The sequence below is a fragment of the Oryctolagus cuniculus genome, chromosome 1, assembly GCF_964237555.1.
Source record: "Oryctolagus cuniculus chromosome 1, mOryCun1.1, whole genome shotgun sequence".
Classification (NCBI taxonomy): domain Eukaryota; kingdom Metazoa; phylum Chordata; class Mammalia; order Lagomorpha; family Leporidae; genus Oryctolagus; species Oryctolagus cuniculus.
The window spans coordinates 152033712-152051837 of NC_091432.1; the positions used below are offsets into that span (position 1 = coordinate 152033712).

The 18126-nt window shown below is 46.2% G+C and overlaps 1 protein-coding gene and 1 long non-coding RNA gene across 7 annotated transcripts in view; one reads left to right on the top strand and one right to left on the bottom strand.

Annotated features, from left to right (window-relative positions):
- Positions 1-9740, bottom strand: part of CEP78 (centrosomal protein 78) — a 65976-nt gene extending 56236 nt beyond the window's left edge. For 5 of the 6 annotated variants that reach the window (XM_070050504.1, XM_070050501.1, XM_070050493.1 and 2 more), the window contains exons 1-4: positions 9195-9740; positions 4102-4274; positions 3935-4007; positions 2764-2867 (exon numbers count right to left, since the gene is read on the bottom strand). In XM_070050504.1, coding sequence (XP_069906605.1) covers positions 2764-2867; positions 3935-4007; positions 4102-4274; positions 9195-9447 — 603 coding nt within the window. In that variant the 5' untranslated portion in view covers positions 9448-9740. The remainder of the gene's footprint in view (positions 1-2763; positions 2868-3934; positions 4008-4101; positions 4275-9194) is intronic. The other variant, XM_070050495.1, reaches the window with a different exon arrangement.
- An 18-nt stretch (positions 9741-9758) lies between these two features.
- On the top strand, positions 9759-17031 carry LOC127491293 (uncharacterized). Its single transcript, XR_007919864.2, has 2 exons — positions 9759-10094; positions 13091-17031. It is a non-coding gene; the product is annotated as an uncharacterized lncRNA (long non-coding RNA).
- Positions 17032-18126: the final 1095 nt, after the last annotated feature.

Below are 18126 nucleotides of genomic sequence, written 5' to 3' on the forward strand. Positions count from 1 at the left end.
AAGCTGCAACTGTACTGACCTGTAGACTTTTTTCTCATCATCATTCCCTGAGCAGCTGTAACAGTATAACAACTATTTACACAGCATTTACACAGTATCACGTATTGTAAGTAATCCAGAAATAATTTAAAATATATGGGAGATGTGCACAGGCTATTTACAAATCCTAGGCCATTTTATTCACATAAAGGACTTGAACATTCACGGGATCCATGGAGGGTCCTGGAACCAAGCCACTGAGGATATCAAGAGATGACTGTATATTCTTGAACAACAAAAGACTCAAAGTTCCAATGCAATGACACTTTTAAAGGAAAACTGTTAGTGTTATTTTTCTATCAAGAATGAACGTAGGGGCAGGCATTTGATGCAAGTTAAGTTGCTTGAAGATGCCCACACCCCATGTCGGAGTGCCTGGTTCTGGTCCTGGGTCCTCTGCTTCTGATCCAGCTTCCCACTAATGTGCAACCTGGAGGCAGCAGATGATGGCTCAAGTACCTGGGCCCCTACCACCCACATGGGAGACCCAGATGGAGATCTAGGCTCCTGGCTTCAGCCTGGACCAGCCCTGGCCATTGCAAACATTTGGGGACTAAACCAACAGATGAACATCTCTCTCTCTCTCTCTCTCTCTCTCTCTCTCTCTCTCTCAGCCCTGGCCATTGCAAACATTTGGGGACTAAACCAACAGATGAACATCTCTCTCTCTCTCTCTCTCTCTCTCTCTCTGTCTCTTCCAAATAGATTTTAAAAATTTTAAATTTAACAAGAAGAATAATTGTATAAAAACCATTAATAAAATAACAAGCATGAGTAACAGCACTTATTAGCACTATTTAATACAAATCAGTTCGCTTAATCCACAGAATGGTAGATGAAATAGGTTTTCCTCCTTTTTTTTTTAAAGATAACTAATCTGATCTTATATTTTTATTTATTTATTTAATTTGAGAAGCAAAGAGAGACAACAGATGACAGAGACAGAGAACTTCCATCTCTGGTTCACTCCCCAAATGCCGGTATTGACCTGGGCCAGGCCAGGCAGAAGCTGGTTGCTAGGACCTCAACTGAGGTCTCCCATGTGGGTGGTAGAGGCTATCACCTACTATATCCCAGGAAGCACATTAATAGGAAGCTGGAATTACGAACTGACCTGGGATTCCAACCCAGGTACTCTGACAGGGGATGGGGCTTCCCAAGCAGCAATTTAGATTTACAAAATGTTAAGGGAATGATTTTTATTAGTTTATTAACTATAGCAGTTAATGATAAATATTTGAGTCATTAAGGTCATTTAAGGTCATAATAGTCTACTTTCTTCCAATGCCACAACAAATATTTTTCAACAATTAAAAATCCACAAATATAATATGGTATAACTAGGCAGTTAGTTAAAGTTTGGGCAAGCTGGAATTCTTACTACTCTGCAAAGTAGTGTTTATCCCTTTAACTGCTAGTTTGATATGCCTTCATCCCAGGATGCACTTGTCTCATACTGGGACCAGCATGCATGCTAAGACCTTATTCCATTTGTATATCCGATTAAGGTACCATGCCTTGCCTCACAAAAGAGGTTGAGAACAGGACAGAGCTCTCTCTTTTCATCACTTAGGGGTACTGCTGAGAAGTACTGATCTCGTACCTCTTTCACAGGCAATCCTCTGGCCAACTCACGATGGTTATTTTTCTGTGTGGGGCAGCCCTCATTCACACATAAATGTATGTTTATTCCCTCGTGTCGAATAAATCCTTTTCCTTTCTGTGCATGTCACTGTTACTAGTATACACTTAAAATTCTTATCTCTGTATGCAGCAAGGATCTAGAGTAAAAACTGAGATGCTTGTGCCCACCTCAAAAACATTGTTCACAGGGCCGGCGCTGTGGCACAGCGGGTTAAAGCCCTGGCCTGAAGCGCCGGCATCCCATATAGGCACTGGTTCTAGTCCCGCATGCTCCAATTCCAATCCAGCTCTCTGCTGTGGCCTGGGAAAGCAGTAGAAGATGGCCCAAGTCCTTGGGCCCCTGCACCCGCATGGAAGACCCAAAAGAAGCTCCTGGCTCCTGGCTTCGGATGGGCGCAGCTCCAGCCGTTGCAGCCAACTGGGGAGTGAACCAGCAGATGGAAGACCTCTCTCTCTGTCTCTACCTCTCTCTGTAACTCTTTCAAATAAATAAAATCTTTAAAAAGAAAAAAAAAATAAAATAAAAAACCTTGTTCAGGGGCCAGCGCTGTGACACAGTGGGTTAATACTCTGCCTGCAGTGCCGATATCCCATATGGGCACAGGTTCTAGTCCCAGCTGCTCCTCTTCCGATCCAGCTCTCTGCTATGGCCTGGGAACGCAAAGGAAGATGGACCAAGTGCCTGGGCCTCTGCACCTGCGTGGGGGACCCAGAAGAAGCTCCTGGCTTCCGGCTTCGGATCAGCTCAGCTCCAGCCATTGCAGTCATTTGGGGAGTGAATCAGCACATGGAAGACCTTTCTCTCTGTCTCTCTCTCTCACTGACTATAACTCTACCTCCCAAATAAATAAATAAAATCTTTTAAAAAAATTGTTCATAATGTATTTTAAATCTAAGAAAAACATACTACCTTTATTAAGCAGCAGAACCCCAAGCTGAAAACTGGTCATTTTTTCTTTCAATAAACTGAAACTGCAGTCACCAAATACATCAAAAGATAAAAATAACTGTCTACTTATATCACATTAACGTGCTCTAAGCACACAGTATATTTTCACAAAAGTCTGAATATAAAGTCACCTTTAAGATCTTGGCCAGGTGATCTGCTCCCTGCCATGTCAGGTTACAGCCCGTGAAGTTGACTGTCTTAAGAGTGACAGAGTTCTTTATACCTTGGCAAATTACTGAAAGGAGAAAAATCCACAGACACAGTAAAACAAAGAGTCTGCACAATCTAGTCTATCTTGATTTATTCACTTTTCTTACATCTATCCTAGTAGTAATTCTTAATATCACTATCTACAATCTTCTCAAGCAATGGATGGATTGGTACTTTCTAAAATGTTAGTAACACTTAACAATAACAAAGTGTTACTCCAGTTTACTACAATAGTTTAATTCTTTTTAGATGCTAAAATTGAAAACTATGAAGGTTAACAAAACTCATTACCAATCACACAGTAAAATACTATAAACTTCTTGAGACATTTGAAAGCATAGAAAAATCTAAAAAACATAATATTCTTCCTATTTTCATTTCCAAAGACATACCCCGATCTCGATTATCAATCAATAATTTAAGTGTCAACTATAATCCCAGAATTTGGTTGGGTGCTATTCTATACTATGGCACCTGATACTATATACCAAAGCAACAGAAAATAGAGGGCCCCAAACTCAGTCTCCTCAAATTGAAATGCAGGCTCTCTTACCCCTCTAGACCACTATTGCATACAATGAACCCTAATTCTTTGAGAGCCCAACCAACAGTCACCTTCTGTGATTACTTCTGTGACCCTCCACTGCATTTGCTTGCCTTTAATGGAAAATACCCCATCGCACTTTGCATATATTTTCTATTTTATCATATCCCACAGTATAATAAAGCTGACTGCACACAAATGCTGTAACTATTTAAAGATAATGATTATTTTCTCTATACATCAACTATTGCTCTTCCCCTAAATATTTCTTGACGAAAAACCTTAAAAGATGAACAAACATTAAAACAAAAAAACAGAGGACCAAACAGCATATATTTGTGTGGTTTGTGGCTTAACCCAACCTTAAGATAAATGAGCTCACAGAGTACTCGGGATGATGAGCTTTATCAGACCATGGTCTGAACAGGCATGAGGAGAGTCTGGACAGGGGCAGCATCAGGCAGAGAGACAGATAGGAATTAATGTGGCATTTAAGGAAACATGAGACCAGTCTGGTGGGATGAGAATTAAACAAGATTTTAACTCACTTTCTAAACCTCCATCTCCAATTGGGCAATTTGCAAGAGACAGGTGTACCAACGTGGTCGATTTATTCAATCCCTTTAATGGGGAGGAAAAAGTAAAAAAATGTGATGAGTTTTTTTCCCCTAAAAGCAACCACCAAATGTTTGCAGGCCACACTCAGACAGCTTACCTTTGTTAAGATAGTTAAATCTCTCTCTCTCAGGACTAGTCCATTTAGCTCCAGGTTCCTTAGCACACTTGATGCACATATGCAGCCTTTAAGAGCTTTACATAACTGGAAGGTCACATCTTTGGATCTTATCGCAGGAACCCGACTTCTGCAAGCCTTGTTTATATCAGAACCTAAAGCAAAGTTATTCTAAAATAAGTGATTTCATTATAAAGTTTATCACTAAAAAGCATCCATCCTGTACTATGGCACAGAAATGACCCATGTCTGTAAAGAGACACATATAAACTCAAAAGAACCCAAGCATGAAAACACAAACTATGTACATAGAGTCTTCAGGAAGCAAGCAAGTTGCACCCAAAGGAGAGCTTCAAGATAACCCTACAGTTGAATCTAAAAAGATGGGGCTGCATGGAGTCAGAGTGGGCGATGCATTCACCAGAGAGAGCAGCCTGTGCAGAGGCAACTAAGCTTGACACCTGCCGGGCACTGGAAACAGTGCAGGTGGGGACGACCAAAGCCGAGCCAGGCAGTGGGAGAAGACTGGGAAATTAAGTGCCCCTTGGAGAGAGCTGTTTATCTCACAGGTAATGAGGACCAGACAACCACTGGGAATCCCTGGTAGGTGAAACAAGGGTATTTCTGGCAGGGTTAAAAAAAAAAAAAAAAAAAAGGTGGGGGGAGGATATGCCTGCCAGATAAAGGAATAAACACAGAATGGCACCTGCCTCACACAGATTAGGACTAAAAATCACTCTCAGAGCTAACTGGCCCCATGAGCCTTAGCAGAACACAGCTCAAATTTCAGTGCCTCTGTATGTATGGAACACAAGGTGGGCAACCAACACGCACTTGTCCTCTGCAGCCAAAGCACTTGAAGTATTATCTTAAACATATCTTTTTGTTTTAAAAACAATCACTCAAAAGGAAGTAGGCAGATGAACTGAGAGACATTGAGTTCAAGGCCAGCAAAAACAACTAGGTGCTTCTGTATTAGTCCAGGCAAAACCTACCAAGAATGAGCCAGCAATATCTAGGAGGTTCAAATCCATACCCTAGATCCACTGGATGCAAACGATAAAGGCTGAGCAAAGTGTATCTGAAGAGAAATGGTGTGTAATACATTTTTTGAAGAGAAATGGTGTGTAATACATTTTTCTTATATTCAGCATAAAATGTTAAGCCAGATTAAAGAAGCTAACATTCAGTCTAAGGTCTGTTCATCTTTAACTTCTGTAATTAAATCAAGTTCATTGGGAAGTATAAAAGTATAGGACCTTTCCCACCCCTCAAGGAGTTACAGAAAGTAATGATCTATCTTCAGCAACAGGAGGGCAAGCTGTCTTTGCAGAAGTGGTAACAGATGATGCTCACTCCATAATAGCCAGGGCTAGAAAAGGGCCAGGCCCACGACAAACGGTCAGGTATTTTAATAAATCAACAATCATTTCTGGGGCCAGTGCCGTGGCTCACTTGGTTAATCCTCTGCCTGAGGAGCCAGCATTCCATAGGGGCCCCAGGTTCTAGTCCCGGCTGCTGCTCTTCCAGTCCAGCTCTCTGTTGTGGCCCAGGAGGGCAGTAGAGGATGGCCCAAGTGCTTGGGTCCCTGCACCCGCATGGGAGACCAGGAGGAAGCACCTGGCTCCTGGCTTGGGATCAGTGCAGCACCGGCCATAGCGGCCATTTGGGGACTGAACCAACAGAAGGAAGTCCTTTCTCTCTCTCTCTCTCTCTCTCTCTCAGTCTATAACTCCACCTGTCAAAAAAAAAAAAAAATCATTTCCTCTCTTGGATCTTCATGTCCTTTCCGTTGGCTGGTTATTTTCTCTCCAGTTATAAACACAACGCCATCTATTTAACAAACATTTGTCAGAGGTGAGTGAAATAGTAAAGAGGTTGAGACCCCTAAATCTTACACTGGGGTGCCTGTGTTTGAATCCTGACTCTGCTCCTCATTCCAATTTCCTGTTAATGCACACCCTTGGCAGCAGCAAGTGATGGCTCAAATAGCTGGGCCCCTATCACCCACGTGGAAGACTCTGATTGAGTTACTGGCTCCTGGCCTCAGCCTGGCCCAGAGCTGGCCATCACATGTGTTTGGGGAGAGGGCAAGGTTGAGAAGAAATCAGCAGATTGGAGATCTCTCTCCCTCTCTCTCAATGCATTTCTTCCTCAAATACAAGTGAATTTTTAAAAATGTTAAAGATCGGGACCAGCGCTGTGACGTAACAGGTAAAGCCACCCCTGTGGTGCCAGCATCCCATATGGGTGCTGGTTCCAGTCCCAGCTGCTCCACTTCTGATCCAACTCTCTGCTATGGCCTGGGAAAGCAGTGGAAGATGACCCAAGCACTTGGGCCCCTGCACTCATGTGGAAGACCCAGAGGAAGCTCCTGGCTCCTGACTTCAGATTGGTTCAGCTCCAGCTGTTACAGCCATTTGGGGAGTGAACCAGAGGATGTAAGATTTCTGTCTCTGCTTCTCTCTAACTCTGCCTTTCAAATAAATTAATTAATCAAAAAAATGTTAAAGAACACAGAAAATCAAATTAAGTTTATTTAAAAAAAGTTTAAAATATCTTTCAGGCCACATCTTCTGAATCCTCCTTTTGGGTAACCTATATTCTCCCATGCCTTCACACACCTGTCCCCCACAAAGCCCAAATCCATGTTGGGCCCAGCCTGCCTGGTAGACACATTTAGATGTCCTACAGGCCCTTCTTAAAACATTAAAGATAACCAAGATCCTCTCCCTACCCCTTATCCCCTCCTGCCATGCAGGGTCCAGTGGAAGGAAGTTGCGTACACTGTCACCCAAGCCTGCTGCCCTCCCTCTTCTCACTGCTTGCCGGGCCCCACTCATTCTCCAGCAGGTGAAATCCAGCCCTTCTGCCCTGTGCCTTCCTTTGGGCCACTAGCTTACCCTCTTTGCAACTTTAACCTGCCTTCTCTACGGAGGCCAGAGTGAGCTCCTAAGTCACAAGTCCACCTTGTCCTTCTGTGCTTCCCCACCATCGTCAGGATCAACTGAACTCCTTGATTGATGGGACAAGCAAGACTCACACGTTGCCAGTCTCGGCTCTTCCCCAAACCCTAAATTCCAATCTTGTACCCCAGCCTGCGTATTCTCCGCTATTTTTGAGAGGTCTGCCCAGACTACTCCTTCCTGTCCACCTGGCTACCTTCTACACAGTCTTCCAAAGGACAGCACCTCCTCTGGGAGGCCTTCCCTGAACCTCCCTCTCAGTTCTGTGTTCTAAGCCACAGACTCCCTTTTCTCCCACAGCACTGATGCACAATGCTAGGGGTAGGGAACTTTTTTCTGCCAAGAGCCAGTGGATATTTATTCACGGTCTTACAAAATTATCACCTTAAAATTAGCCTGCTATAGATTTACAGGATTTTAAGGCCCTCCCAGGAGGACCAGACCAAATGACCTTGTAGGCCTTATGCAAACGGGACATTCCCCACCCCTGTTCTACCTGCTTCCAGCCCTGGTAGAAGGGACGATGCTTTAGGACAGGGTACTCCAGCAGTACTCGGTGCAGACTGAGCTCATTCTACTGCCAGGACACTTTACACACATGATCTGCTTTAACCCTAAGAACTCACTCAGAAGGTTGTCTTAATGCCATTTTACAAGTGTGGGAACCACAGTTTACAAAATAACTTGCCTTGGGGCACGTAGAAGGGTTTGCCTTTAGAATTCAAACTCTAGGCTGCTTCTAACCCTCATATGGTTTCCACTATAGGATGCTATTCCTTAAAAATCTTTAACAAAAATCTGTCATTATTAAAAAGAGATGAAGAATCAGGTGGGAACACACAAGGGAACTTGAAAAGCTGGTGGAAAATTCAGAGTACCTTTTCATTCCATTTTCCCACAGACTTGGCAAAGCCCCCTTGCACATGTCAGGTGAGTCAGATTTCGTCCCACTCTATATTGTTCCTGAATGACCATGAAAGTTCCAAACATTGATTATGCAGTTACAGATCAATTTAACCATGGTGAAGTTGCAAATACAGAATCTGCAAATAATGAAGATGTTCAAAAAAATCCCTGGTTGGCAGGAGATAGAATGTTTTTTTGTTTCACTGTATATTTTTTCTTTTTTTTTTTTTCATTTTCAACTTGTCTGCTTTTCTGCATTAAGCCTGTTATTAAAGGAGGAGAGACAATTCTACACTTTCCTTGTCGAAAAGGGAAGAGGAACAGCCTAGCCAGAGATGAGGACTGCAGGGAGCAGAGCCAGTAGTCCTCACTGGTTGATAACAAAGGCAGCCACAAAGAGTCTACACACTCCAAAATTCCACAATTCTCCCAGCCAACTGCCTGCAGGGTGCATCGGAGCTAACGTCTCAAGTCCACACCAAACATCCCCTCCCGATAGCTTAGGCTGGATTCACACGCTTTCACCCTCCCCAGATATCTCCAACAACATCTCAACGTATGCTTAGACGCTGACTAATGAGAAGTTGTGATCCTCTTCCAGTTCAATGCAGCAAATATGACTTGAGCTCTATCAGGTACAAAATGCCATCCTAAGTGCTAGAATGAGTAACATTTTGTCACATGTCATGATTTATTTCATATGTTTTGCTAATAACCAAAGGGTCTGGATGCCTAATTATATAGTCTTACATTCGTAAATGCTTTGCATGTGTACAGCACTTTACAAAATGCTTATATAAACGTTTTAAACATGAAGAAAAAGGCTGGGATGTATTGACACCCTAATCGCTTAATTCTACATCAAGCCAATAAAAGCCATTCAATAAAATAGGCAACGTCAGTCGGACATTCAATGCCATCCCAAACTCAGCTAAGCGCTTCACACCCATTAACACGGGGAATCCTTGCAATCACCATGTAACACGGGTTCTGTGATTAAGGCCATGCCACGGATGAGAACGCCGAGAGCGAGAGACCTAAAATGAATCGCCGAGTCACCCGGGCGCACACCCAGTCTGCTGCACACCTTACCCGGGCAATGGGCACCTGCACTAGGGCCCAGGCTCCACCGTGTATCCAAAAAAAAAAAAAAAAAAAAAAAGGAAACCCGACGTCGCAGCACTGGAAGCGGGAATTACAAACCTGTTTCCCCAAGCCACGGCTGGAAGAAGCTCTTGATGGAAATCAAGGGCAAATCTTTATTGATCTTGAGGGTGCTCAGGAGCGGCGCCCAGTCCACCATGCGGAGGCGGTCAGCGTTGAAGTCCAGCACGCCCTCCCGGAGGCAGGAGCGCACGGCGGGCAGCGGCACCGAGTCCTGCAGCGCGCACAGGTACTCGTAGTGCGAGAAGAAATCCGCCGCGCTGTCGCGCCGCAGCTTCACCGAGTCAATCATGGCCAGACCGCGGCCACCGGGGACGCCAGCCGAGCACGCTACACCCACACCCACCGAGAAGCCTCGCTCGCCGCCCGGCTCCCCGGCTCCCCACGGCCCCGAGGCTCTGCAACAAGACACAGGCTCAGCGCCCCAGGCTAGGGCAACCCCTCGACGCCGTACTCCCGCGTCGCCTCCCGCCCCGCGGCCCCGGCCGTTGGCTCCCTCCTCATCCCTCGGTTACGCGGGGCTTCGGTTCAAGCCCTCTGGCGGGCACCAGAGAGGGCGGTGCGCGCAGACGTCAGCACGCTCGCTGTGCGTCGGCACGCAGACCACGCCTTTCGGAGGGCGGAGCCTTGGGCAGGGAGGCTGGCGGAGCCCCCGGGGTGGTGGCTCTTGGGATATGGGGTTTGCTTAACAAAGGGTTGCCTAATGGATTGATTTCTGGGCGGGCGTTTGGCCCAACGGTTCAGCCACTCGTTAAGATGCCCGCATCCGATATTGTAGTGCGAGATTCTGCTCCTGGTTTAGCTGCCGATTCCAGCGTCCTGCAGATGCACAGCCTCCGAGTTCTTGGCTCCCTGACGCACTCGTGGGGGACCCGGATGGAGCTCCCCGCTCTTGGCCCAGCCCCGACTGCTGCGGGCATCTGGGTAGTGAGCCAGCAGGTGGGCGCTCAACTCTTTCTCTCTGCCTCTCAAATAAAATTTTTAAAGTGAACTGTGTATGTGGCAACGCCATTTTAAGGACTCCGTCTAAACTTGTGACGAATGTGCGCGGTGCCCAGGACCGAGATGACACTCCATAAGGGATGGCTGAAGGACTGATGGGACCTCTGAGTGTTTCCTAGCTATTACTGTCTACGAATAATTCCTAATCTCTATAGTTCCTACTTACACGGTTGTTGGCAAATTATTTCATGAATCAGGGATTATATTGGGTTTCTATGAATCTGTTTTGTCTTGATGATGATAATGATGGCTAATTCCCTGAGGACTTGCACTCTCTATGTCTTAGACGTTATTTAAGCACGGTGTAAGTATGTTTAAGAAGTCATTTTCCTGACATGTTCACAAGAGATACACTATTTTATGTCTGCTCTACAAAACAGGAAACAGGCACAGAGCAGTGATGTTAATACAGCTCAGTTAGTGAAGAACCTGATAATTGACCTCAGAGCTTGTATTTGGATCCAGTCTCTAAAACAATGATAGCCCTCTGCTCTGTGGTTCTGTGTATAGCTTTCTGTCCCACCACTGCATTCAGGATACCCAACTTACTGCCAAGTCTCTCCCCCCCATCTCCCTCTCTCTCCCTCTCTCCCTCTCCCCTCTCTCCCTCTCTCCTCTCCCCCCCCCCCCTCTCTCTCCCTCCTGAAATTCTCTAGGTGTGGTCAGCAATGACTTTCCATGCAGCAGTCTGGAATAATAATGTAGTGGTACTGGAATACCCACGAATCAGCTATGTCACCTTATCATTCCTGTTGAAGATCTCAGACCAGTGTAACCATCATACCACTCACAACTACATCCTAACTGACACTGAGGAAACCATTTTTTTGAATTTGTAGTCATCATTGCAATATCTCAGTTGCATATGTAAATAAACAGCATAGGACACTGTACTAGGTTTTCTGATACTTAATTTACTGTTGCTTTTGCTAGGTTCATCCATGTTGACATATAAAGCTATAGTTCATTTCTTTTCCCTGTTGTATAGGATTCCCTTCTAGGAACTTACAATTTATCTATTTTTTCCAATTTTCAGTATGATCTCTTTGTTGTACATCCAGCATCACTTAATGTGATTGTCCTTTACTCTTGGGCTTCTCTTGCTCACCCATTTCTAAATACTGTGGCAACTGACAAGTGCAGCTGCTCAGGGAAGCCTTTATCATACCAATTAATCTTTTAACATGTTCATTTAAAATTGACTTTTCTTAAGCTTACTTATTGTCAGTGTGGCAAGATTCCTTTCAAGGCTTGTCTAATAATTTCTTCTCTACTTCAATGTAATTATGACTTCTTAGTAGCATCAGTTCCCCTTTCAGCATCTAGGGGGTTCACCCACGTGCTTCCATGAACACTGGCAGTGAGAGTGGACCCTGCACAGGATCTCTGGGATCCTGACAATGTAGGCTCACATGTGGCCCAACACGAAATGCTGGGGAGTAACATGCTACTGGGGAGTAACATGCTACTGGGAAGTACAAGGGATGGGCTCTTCACCTTCAGGGAGTCTAATGAGGGCATATTGGACAAGAATACAGTTAAATGATACCATTTTACCTCTTACTCTCAGTACTCTACTCCTGGTCCTTCCTAATAACGTGATATCCAGACTTCCCAGCCAACTCACTTTTCCATTGAACCACAGTGGTAATGCTCTCTTCTCAATTCTAACATTGATCCTCTCTGCCTGTTTCCAGAGCAGGTGGATCCAATTACAGAGAATGTCAACTGGACTAGCAACAACTAGTTGTAACTGACATCTGCTGTAACTGACAGGCGGTTTCCATTTCTTTTATACACTCCCTTCCTTAGGGCTAGTTACAGTGGTTATTCCAGAAGTCCTCCACTCTTCTCCTGTCACTTTAGACTCCATTCTATGTCCCTAGTTTCCTACCCAAAGAGATCGTCTTTTATTGCAACAGGGAAGTAAGCTTTTGGACACAACCTTCCTTGTCCTTTTTCCTGTAACTCAAGTAGCCTTCTGGTCCATGCTCTGTAATTCAGCCACCACTTTCAAACCCTTTGTGACTTCCTGTTGCTCTTAAAATAAAGATATAACTGACAATGATGTAAAATGTAAAACGTATTAAACATACTGTTTGATCAGCAGGCATTCTTTTCAGAACAAGACTTTTGATGACTTATATTCTGGAACGTGCTCCTTGTCTCACTTGCACTGGCACTTCTAGTAGCACTAATCTAAAGGGCACTATCTCTGCAGTCTCATCTTGTACCCCTGTCTGTTCTGTTCTCAGGGATCCAGGCCACACTGGCGTCCTCTCAGTCCTGCCTACTTACAATGTGGCTTTGTCGTGTGGTCCTTTCTGCATGAAATGTCCTTCCCTTCTGTCTGCACCTGATGAACACTCTCATCTCAGCTCCCATTTCACTCATTAAGGAAGCATTCCGCTCTCCCTGGCTCAACAAATCCCCCATCACGAGCTCTTCTGACTCCCTGTAACTCTCATTCGTAACTTATCATATTTCACTTCCATTGGAAAATAAATATGCACCACATGGTCCATGAGGAAGGAATCTGCCTTGCTCACTCTTGCAGCTGCAGCCCACTAGCCCTGTTACTATTTGATTCAATGAATAAAAAAAAGTATCCAATCGATGACCATGACCTGGAAGTCTGTCCTTTATAGTTTATCCTTTGCAGCACTCCTTTACTTCTGTTTGCATTACCATTATTTCCATTTCCACCATTTATTATTTTACTCCTGGATTACAATGTCTGCCTTAGAGAATAACATATCTTCCTACTTTCAGACTCTCCCTACAGCCTTGATTATAATTCTCAAGGTTTTTAATTTTTTTTACAACTGCTTCATTCCAAAACCTTCCATGACATCCATTGCCAATAGAACACAGCCCAAAAATTAAGGCTGTATCTAATTCCCTCAGTAATATTACTTTAATCTGCTTTCCAGCCCTGTTTATGTCATGGATTGAACTGTCTCAACATCTTTGTTCCCTTCAAGCTCTACTGTGGGGAGCAACTGGGAGCAACTCGGACTAGACTAAGTTACTGGAATTAAGACTTATTCTATGCATCTGCTTTCCCACAATATGGCGCTGAGAAGGGAAACAGCTTCTACACAGCTGCCTCCAGTTCAACCAATAAACTGTGGGACCTGCTCCTGATTGGAGGAGAGCAGCGTACTCGGTGTGTGGGCAGCCGAGTTGGGGTTGGCGGAGGAGGACTATAAAGGAGAGAGACAGCATGCACCAGGAACATCTAAGGGGAACATCTGAAGGAACACCTGTGCAGCCCCCAAGAGAGCCGGCCGGCGGTCCCCCGCGGAAGTGGGGAATGTGGCAGGGGGAACCGCCCTTCCATGGAGGTGGAAGGGTCGGTAGCCAACCCGGGAAGAACCAGCAGCAAACCCGGGGAGGGCCGAGCAGACAAAAGAACAGCACAGGGTCCTGTGTCGTTCCTCCACGAAGACAGGGAGCGACATAATGGTGCCGTGACTCGGATATGAAGCCTAGGCAGGGTTTAGTGTCATTCCTCCACGAAGAGGGGGAGCGACATAATGGTGCCGTGACTCGGATATGAAGCCTAGGCTGGGCTTAGTGTCGTTCCTCCACGAAGACGGGGAGCGACATAATGGTGCCGTGACTCGGATAGGAAACCTAGGAGGGAAGAAACGGGAAGAAGTGGAAAATACCGGAGAGAGAGACTAGCAAAGAGCCTAGGGAAAAGCCGGACAGAAAAGGTGCCGGAAGAAGCTATCGAAAGCCTAGGCTTAGACTCGGATATGGACTGTGGGAAAGAAGTTAGGATTTAAAGTGAAAGCAAAGCCGGCGCCGTGGCTCAATAGGCTAATCCTCCACCTTGCGGCGCCGGCACACCGGGTTCTAGTCCCGGTCTGGGCGCCGGATTCTGTCCCGGTTGCCCCTCTTCCAGGCCAGCTCTCTGCTATGGCCAGGGAGTGCAGTGGAGGATGGCCCAGGTGCTTGGGCCCTGCACCCCATGGGAGACCAGGAAAAGCACCTGGATCCTGGCTCCTGCCATCAGATCAGCGCGGTGCGCCAGCTGCAGCGGCGGCCATTGGAGGGTGAACCAACGGCAAAGGAAGACCTTTCTCTCTCTGTCTCTCTCTCTCACTGTCCACTCTGCCTGTCAAAAAAAAAAAAAATAAATAAAGTGAAAGCAAGAAGAAACTTAGACTCAGATACAGACTGCAGGTTGAAAGTGAAAGTGAAACCTATAAGAAACTTAGACTTGGATACAGACTGTGGGGAGAGGCCAGGAGAAATGAGGGAGGAATATTGTTGGAAGAAAACTTAGGGAAACATACCGGGTAGAGAAAAATGTTAGGGAGGATGAAGCCGCGAGTGCAGGCCGAGGCGGAGACGGAAGCCATCTTGGAATTCTTCAAGTCAGCCCGGGGAGCAAAAGGCGAAAATCTGGAACCAGAGGCAGAGACGTGGGCCGCCAGGTTGGAATTCGCCAGGTTAGTCCGGGGAACTTGGACTGAATACCGGTGGTGGCGGAAACGTGAGCTGGGGCTGTGTGATTCGCGGAAGCCACCGCGTGCAGAGAGAGCACGGGGCGTGAATAGATAGGGAACGCGGGGCTGGTGCGAGGCCGTGGTGCGGACGCGAAGGGCGTGGAGACCGCGGAGTGTGCACGCGAAGCCGAGCCGCGCAGAGCCGGGAGCCCGCCGGCGGGGCGAGGCGCCGGGAAGCCGCGCAGAGCCGTGAAGCTGCCGCGGGGCGAGGTGCCGAGAAGCAGCCTTGGGGCGGGCGCTGGGAAGCCGCAGGGATAAGAGAAACAGAAGTTTAGAAGTAAAATGAGAGAAATAGGAATGCTGGAAGATAGAAGTAAAATGGGAGAAATAGGAATGCCCGGAGATAGAGAAATAGAGAAATAGAAAGGCCTCCCCACAACATGGCAATGAGAGAGCTTGGATTCGGTCTGCCTGATTAGTGAGGCGATGAGCACCTGCGGGTGGCTAGCAGCTTATGCGCCGCAGGTCACCGAAGACAGGCACGTTATCAACACCAATAAGTCTCCCCACAATACGGCAATGAGAAGGCTTGGATTCGGTTTGCCTGATTGCTAGGTCTTGTAAGCACCTGCAGGCAGAGCAGAGCCTGCGCTACAGGGCACCGAACACAGGCACGCATCAGCGCCTAAAAACCTCCTCACAACATGGTGAAGAGAGGACCCGGATTCGGTTTGCCTGATTGATAGGACTTGTAAGAACCTGTGGGCAACTCTAGCAAGCAGAGCAGAGTGTGTGCCGCGGGGCACCGAAGACAGGCGCGTATCAACGCCAAAAATAAAAAGAAAGGGGGATCTGTGGGGAGCAACTGGGAGCAACTCGGACTAGACTAAGTTACTGGAATTAAGACTTATTCTATGCATCTGCTTTCCCACAATATGGCGCTGAGAAGGGAAACAGCTTCTACACAGCTGCCTCCAGTTCAACCAATAAACTGTGGGACCTGCTCCTGATTGGAGGAGAGCAGCGTACTCAGTGTATGGGCAGCCGAGTTGGGGTTGGCGGAGGAGGACTATAAAGGAGAGAGACAGCATGCACCAGGAACATCTAAGGGGAACATCTGAAGGAACACCTGTGCAGCCCCCGAGAGAGCCGGCCGGCGGTCCCCCGCGGAAGTGGGGAATGTGGCAGGGGGAACCGCCCTTCCATGGAGGTGGAAGGGTCGGTAGCCAACCCGGGAAGAACCAGCAGCAAACCCGGGGAGGGCCGAGCAGACAAAAGAACAGCGCAGGGTCCTGTGTCGTTCCTCCACGAAGACGGGGAGCGACATAATGGTGCCGTGACTCGGATATGAAGCCTAGGCAGGGTTTAGTGTCATTCCTCCACGAAGAGGGGGAGCGACATAATGGTGCCGTGACTCGGATATGAAGCCTAGGCTGGGCTTAGTGTCGTTCCTCCACGAAGACGGGGAGCGACATAATGGTGCCGTGACTCGGATATGAAGCCTAGGCTGGGCTTAGTGTCGTTCCTCCACGAAGACGGGGAGCGACATAATGGTGCCGTGACTCGGATATGAAGCCTAGGCTGGGCTTAGTGTCGTTCCTCCACGAAGACGGGGAGCGACATAATGGTGCCGTGACTCGGATATGAAGCCTAGGCTGGGCTTAGTGTCGTTCCTCCACGAAGACGGGGAGCGACACTCTACCTATTATAATATTAGACATTCTTCTAGTCACCCCCCTTACGTCTCCTTCTCTGGGAAAACTTCACTGAGAATCCAGCAAAATAGTTCCCTTCTCTTCTTTGGACTTATGAGCAGTTTAATAGGACACATCTGCAAATTCCATGAGACATCTATGTCTTATCTTCCACTCTGGAATCTAAACTCTCCAAGAGCCAGGCCCTCTGTGCTCTGTGCAGCTCTCAGCATGGTATGATTATACACACAGTCAACCTGATCAGTAAATATTTGGTGAATGAATAAGTAAATGAATGGGAACGTGTTCTCTGGCTCTTTCGCTCTTTTTCCACTTTTAAGGTTCTGTAGTTAGGGGCTATGTTTAGACAATGTGCTGCTTCATAGCAACACAATACCCAAGCTCACAGAGTTGCTAATAGCTGCTAAGAGCATCCCTCCACCTTAGAACAGCCTGTTCTCTCTCAAGTGGAGAGAGGAGGATCTAATGTTTATGAAATATCTTTGTTCATTGGGCAGTGAAAGTACCAGGGCTGTATACTCAGTGAAATGCCTATACTGATTGTCATTTTCTCCTGTGAATAATTGCTGTCCACAAAGATGTTCCTTTATAATTTTTCATCCCTTTTTTAGATTTGTTAAAAGCAGTTTACATGCAAGGAGAAATCACATTGAAATAACTTTGCATTATATTTAATAAAAGTTTGGGGAGATGTCTTTATGTTACATTACCAAATTTACTTGGGGAAACTAACCCTGTGAAATGTGTTGGGCAGATAAGAAGACTTTAAGAATTCTCAAAATTTCTGAGCACCCAGTTGTTAAGGCCTGCTGGTAGCCAACTGTATAACAATGATCTGGACCATGTTCTTGGTCAGCTTTTGTGGCAACAATGTTAGGAGACAAACTACTCCAGTACTCAGTGACATTAATAAGAATTCATTCTTCTTGGATCACCAGTTAGCTTTACAGACTGTTTTGGACTTCTAGATAGCTGGTTTTCACTCCATGCTTACGTAGGTTTGAGGTCTGTGGGGAATCAGCTCCCAGCACACCTGGTAGCTGAACCGTGTTCATGAAACACAAGAGGTATGGCTTTTTGTTGAGGGTGACCTAAACACAAGAGGTGAGTCCAACCATGCAAGCCTATTGGAGCCCTAGCCAGCATTATACCTGCTCATGCTCCATGGCAAAAGTATTTCATAAGTCTATGTTGTATTTACAATGTGGGCAGATATTTGAAGCTGGCCAAACTCACAGAAGAATATTGCATCTTGGACAATGTTACCATAACATTTTCAAAGGCATTCAGAGATCTGCTAAACCTCCTGCGAATTTGTTTACCTTGGAGAACTTTTTGAAGTTATGGAACAATCTGTGTGGGGAGAGGGGATTAGACTTTAGAACTCAACTATTTGGGCAGTGCTGTGGTGTAGCGGTAAAGCCACTGCCTGGGGCACCAGCATCCCATATGGGTACTGGCTCAAGTCCTGGCTGCTCCACTTCCGATCCAGCTCTCTACTATGGTCTGGGAAAACAGTAGATGATGGCCCAAGTCCTTGGGCTCCTGCACCCTCATGGGAGACCCGGAGGAGGCTCCTGGCTTCGGATTAGCCCAGCTCGGCCGTTTCAGCCATCTGGGGAGTGAACCAGCAGATGGAAGATTCTCCCTCTCTCTCTGCCTCTGCCTTTCAAATAAATAAATAAATATTTTTAAAAAATAGAAATAAAAAACTCAACTATTATCACTGCAATGTCAGGAGAGGAATTGATGATATGTCAATAAAATTAAAATTCTGAGGTTCATATGGTCTTC